Below are 5,452 nucleotides of genomic sequence, written 5' to 3'. Positions count from 1 at the left end.
CGCGGCGGTGAGCCTTGCCTGCGTGCAGCCCCGAGTCGTTGTCAAAGACTTAATGCAACAGCTCTTGTTGCCAGAAACAACCTTCCAAGCAGAGGCTTGCCCCCTCCCCTCCCGCACCGCGCTCGCCCGGGGCCGAGGGACGGCGGGACGTACCGATGTGCTGGGCGCAGGTGTCGCAGTACTCGGCGTAGAGGGACTCGAAGCAGCTGCAGCAGTAGGGCCTGCCGTCCTTCATGATGTACCTCTGCCCCCCCAGCACCGTCTCGCATTCAAAGCAGCAGAAGTGCTTCATGTGCCAGTGCCGCCCTTCGGCCTCGGTGCATTCGTCGGCAAAAATGATCTGGAGGAGGGGAAACACAAACGGGGAGCGGAGCCGGTCAGAGAGGGGACCTGGGACGCAGGCAACAACCTTCGTGTTTCCTGCTGGTGCACGGCAGCTGTGCCCCTTTGCTCATAAAACCTCCAAATTTTACAGCTAATCCTCCTGTCCTGCACGGGAAACTCTCATAGCTTGGCTCGCGGCAGGGACACCCATCACTTCTCAAGGAAATCCATTAAAATGCAAATACCTCAGGACTGCGTTAGTGCACAGACTAGAGAGCATGAAGCCAGAGCTCGCAGTAACTTGCTCGTAAGCACATCCATCAGCAGGAGGGGTCGATCAGGGTAATAAACATGCTTATATACAACCTATCGATCTGGTGGACTTCTGAAGAACAGAGCAGCCACTTACTGAAACACATTTACCCGTCCCTGAACCACGGACCCGAGTACAAAGAATGAGCGAAAACACAAGGAGAAACGGCAGCTCTCTGGGGGGGAGAGAAGACAGAGCTACGTGGCTCCGCACCATCCCCTCTACCCCAGCCCATGTGCTTATCAAGATGATCGCAGTCATTGTACCAGTGGGGAAACCGAGGCACGGAGGGCTGTTAAGGGTGAGCTAGTGGAACAGCCACCTAAAACAGTTTCAGCAGATGCCTTCTTGCTGTCTCTACTTGCCATCCCCACCCCATCTCTGCTCCCAAAGCCAAGCCAGGGGAGCAAGCAGCAGCCCGGCGCTGCTCCCTGGCTCTCTGCCCCGGCACAGTTGCACCGAAAGCTTTTCCCCTGCAGCTCCTCTTACCCCCGAGTTACTCCTCCTCACAATTAGTGCCGGATGTTTCAGGGGAAGAAGCGCGTGTTAAAGAAGCAGCTGAATGAAAGACTTGTATGAGAATTTGCAAGGATAAAAAGTACATGAAAAAAAATTACCCAGCCTAAGCCACAAGGAAATAGGGCCAGTTGAATGGTTAGGAGTTGTTTTTTTACTGGTAACATTACAAATTTAATTGGATACATACGTCAATGTTCTTTATACTTGAAGTGCATATAGCCTTGGATATTTACTATTACACGCTTGCATAGATGGGACATGGTATTTTATAGTACATATGGTTTTCCACACTATGGTTTTCATAACTTTAAAAGCCAGAACAATTTCCTTCACCAGCCTTTTAAACAGAGATTGACACTTGAGAAACGCTCAGAGGCGACTCTGTACGGTTTCCTATATTCATTTTGTATTCCATTTTTCAGCTTCCTATAGCCTGTTCATCTCCTCTCTTCAAGCCTATTTATTTCGTGTAGTCTAACACTACCGTCTTGTAGGAAACACAGCCCTCATCCCACCAGAGGCTTCTTCTGGGGAGGCAGTGGAGAAGGGAGGACCCCCCCCAGCTGGGCTAAAATCCCACAGCACGAGGTGGGGTGCTGCTAGTGGAAACGCTCATGAAAAGCCCCCCAGCTCGCTGCGTTTATCAAGGATCTCTCTCAGGACAGCCCTGGGCAGATTGCAACGAAAAACCCCCGAGACGCCTGCCTGAAACCCCAGGAAAGGCTGCACGAACCCTTGGTGAAGCCGAACCGTCGTACCTCGTGTGCATGCCTCTGTGCAGAGGCCGGGGTGACGGAGTGGAAATACAGCTGGCAAGGGGAACCCTCTCGTGCCATCCCCACGGGCGGCATCCATGGTGGGATGTATCTTTTAAGCGGGCAGAAGCCGGGGCAAGCTATCTCTTACCTCGTCGCATGCCGCGCAGCGGGGCTTGAGGCACTCGGCGTGGTGCCTGCCGCAGTAGATCTTCCCATCTTGGTAGAAGTAGATCAGGTCGACCAGCAGCTCGTTGCAGACGCTGCAGATGAAGCAGGGAGGGTGCCAGCAAATGCCGTGCCCCGCTCGCGAGGCGAAGACGGCCATGTCCCCTCCGTTGATCTGGCCCCCGCACTGTGAGGAAAGCCAGGGTTTAACGAGGGTGGGTGAGCCCGCTGCTGCCCGTTGCCAACCAGCTGCTTTCACAACCGCGGCAGAAGAAGGTGCTAATTCACAGCTTCTTTCTGGTATCTCTTACTCCTTTCATCTCCACTTTGTGGCCAGGATTTCAATAGCTTCCCCCCTGCACCCGGCCAGGAGCTGGCGTGACTGCCCCACATCAAATATTGCGGGGCTCTTGGCACGTGCCCCGAAGGACCCCGGTGCTTGTAGCTTGTGGGGGGCACGGGGTGAGTGCTGCTCCTGCAAGCTTCGCTTAACTTTGGTGATTAAAAAGCTGCCCCACTCGCGCCAGTTCGTTAGCTGCTACCCACCTGCTCGCAGATAGCTCCCGTCATGGTTACGGGGAATGGCCGAACGTTGCCTCTCCCTAAATTTTCCCTCTTCCTTTGATTGCTGAAGAGTTTGAGCTCCCTCTTCTCCTCCTCATCCAACGAATTGCAATAGCGGACCTAAGAAACACAAGCGATGCTCAGTGTTAGGGTTGTCCCCAGCTCCCCAGCCAGCGAGCCACAGTCCCACGGGCTCTGCAGACCTCTGCAAGGGGTTACGCAAACAAACTCCATCCTGGGCTTAGGGGAGGCTGGAGAAACACAGCTGTCTGGGCTTCAGTCATCCCAGGGTTTGGCCAAAATTTCAAGAGGTAGAGATGAGAAGAAAGGGCAGGAGGAAGGTTGCTCTTCGGCTGCTAGGTTTCTAGGAAAGTCTTAAAAGTTGGGTCCTCTGAGTCCCACCCAGACCCAGCAATCAGACTGATGTTTCTCCTGCTTTCTCCTTATGGCAGAGGTCTTATAGCAGCTTCAAAATGTTTTATTGGCATTTCAAGAGAGCAGCCCATTTCCCTGTGTAAATGATGGAGTTCCAGCTATTTGGGAACTCCAACTACTCTTCCAGCGTAGGGTCAAGTTTGCACATATGCAAAACCTCTGCGTTGGAAGGTAATAAGGAAATAAATGAAATAAAAGGATACAAACAATGAACGATGCAATTTCCCCGAAGCTTATACAACTCTGAGGTTTTCCTGGCTATTTTCATCCTGCAGGCTTAGCTCTTGTCTGATTGCATCTCAATGGAGAACACGACTGAAGAGCCAAGGTGGCCATGTGTAGCACCAGTGCACGACCCAGCCTCCATTACTTTGGAGAGCAGGCTCATGGAGCCCAGCAAGATTATTCAGGGGAGCAACCAACACATCTTGCATTTTCAAAGGAGCAAAACTGAGCACGAGGGGGAACTGGATGCAAAATCTGGCAATTTGCAGAACATTCACGCAGGCTCGTGCCTCCAGCTTGCGGCAGCACCGGCTGCAGTAGCAGCGTTCGTGTGCGTTTATTCCTATGTTCTGCTGCTGCTGAGGATGCTGTGGGTTTTCAGCGGCTGCCAGGGAAGGCAGGCGGGCAGGTTGGGGCCCGAGGGTGTACGGGAAGAAGCCCCTGCCTGGTGCCTGGAGCTCCCCTGGCGCTGGCAGCAGTAATGGCACCCAGCCACGCGCAGGCAAACTTGTTAAAATCTGACCTAGATCAAACAAGTTACCTGCACATACTTTCCGGAGCGGCTTCTTCAGAAAGCAGCATGAAGATAACTTCTTTTGTTTACACAGGGAAATTTTGCGGGCTACCAGAAGCCCGTGTTCTCACTGGCGAGAACAGGATGTCAAAGACCAGACCCTTTTTGCTGCCTCACGTCTTGCTTGCGAAACGTGAGAAGGTTTATTTGCTCTGACTGGTCTTGACCCAACCTCTGGCTTGCCAGGCTCTCCCAGCTCGCGAGGCTCAGCTTGAGTGAATCCCCTCCTCACCCACTCCCAAGGTGAGTCGGAAGCAGCACTTGGGAAAAGGCTGTTGCAGCTTCGGATCTGGCTCTAGCTGATCTCAACAGCATTTCAAGCCGCTTTTAACACGGCTTTGGCCTCCGAGGGCTGTGAAAGTGCTTTTATTGCAGAGAAACGAAGGAAGATGATTTAAAAAATTTTAACTTCAGAAACAACCGACCCCCCTGCACCTCCAACACAATGCAAGCAGGTAGCAAATATGGCACATAAACAGCAGCATGACCAAACTCCAAGCAAATCCCCCCGCAAAGCAGAAAGGGCTGAGAAAGGACCAGCCATGCTTCCAACGAGAGCAACCCCAGGAGGTACCTCCCCGCTCCACCCGCAGCCCTGTCGCATGTCCGAGGACACTTCGGTTACGAACCTCATTGTCGTGCGGTGGCAGCTGGTGCAAAAGCTGCTTTATGCGAGATTTTTCTCCTGGGCTGTTGACGTAGGGGACCTTGTCCTCAGGCAGGCAGCTGTAGTACTGGTGCACCTACGGAGCAAGAGAGGGGACTGCAGTGGGGCTCCCCGGCCGAGCCCGTGCCCCCGTGCCCGGCCAGCAGCCACCCCCTGAGCCCGCGGGCTCTGGGTCTTCCCCATGACTTCGAGCAGGGAATCGCAGCCAGGCGCAGCTTTGGTTTTATTGCCTTTTCTGCACCGAGAAAGAGGGGAGGCAGCCGCGGCGAGGCGGCGGAGCTCGTTACCGTTTGCTCGGTCAGCCTCCATAGCGTTAGCATGTTTCGCCGGCTGCGGGGATGTGTCGGCACCTGCCTCGGCAGGGGAGGTTAAAAAGGCTGCGCCCCGGCAGCCTCCGTGTTGCCGGCTATCTCAGCCTCCACCTCCATCAAAACCCTCCGGGCTTTTTTCTGCAGCAATTTGTGGAAATAAACAGCAGATACAATCTGTTGGAAGGCTTGGTTTTTCTCTTTCGTCTCAGAGTGTATAATTAAAATCAGCTATTAAAAAGGCAGCACAGTGGGGCACGGCGTGCCCCGGCGCTGGAGGAGCCCGGTGGCAGCCCGGAAAGGAAGCACACCCCGAGCCCCAGTGTCTCTCCTCCAACTGCCACACCTGGGACATGTACCCAAGGGCCGGGCCAGGCACCGGGATGGGACTCCCTGGCCGAGGATCAGCTTCCAAATGGCTCGGGAAGAAGCAGGAGAAGGTAAAGGCGAGGGAAAGCTCTCGCTGCTCGGCTGGGATCGGGAGTCTCTGCAGTCCTGGACACTTCCAGATGCTGGGACAGGAGCAGGGAGCTGGATGGCTTCCTTAAGCCTGCACTTGGCTAGAGAGATGCAAAGCATTTTCCCAGTGCACACAGCTTT

General features: G+C 54.3%; 1 protein-coding gene across 1 annotated transcript; it reads right to left on the bottom strand.

Annotated features, from left to right (window-relative positions):
* Nucleotides 1-153: 153 nt before the first annotated feature.
* Nucleotides 154-4,864, bottom strand: LOC104625941 (prickle-like protein 2; the record flags this gene model as incomplete). The annotated part of the gene is made up of 5 exons (XM_010293719.1): nucleotides 4,832-4,864; nucleotides 4,507-4,620; nucleotides 2,626-2,763; nucleotides 2,063-2,266; nucleotides 154-340 (listed from the first exon to the last, which is right to left on the bottom strand). Coding segments are annotated over exons 1-5 (676 nt in total), but the record flags the coding sequence as incomplete, so codon positions are not given.
* Nucleotides 4,865-5,452: the final 588 nt, after the last annotated feature.

The sequence above is a fragment of the Phaethon lepturus genome, unplaced genomic scaffold, assembly GCF_000687285.1.
Source record: "Phaethon lepturus isolate BGI_N335 unplaced genomic scaffold, ASM68728v1 scaffold43068, whole genome shotgun sequence".
NCBI lineage: Eukaryota > Metazoa > Chordata > Aves > Phaethontiformes > Phaethontidae > Phaethon > Phaethon lepturus.
This window is presented reverse-complemented; position numbering and strand designations above follow the sequence as displayed.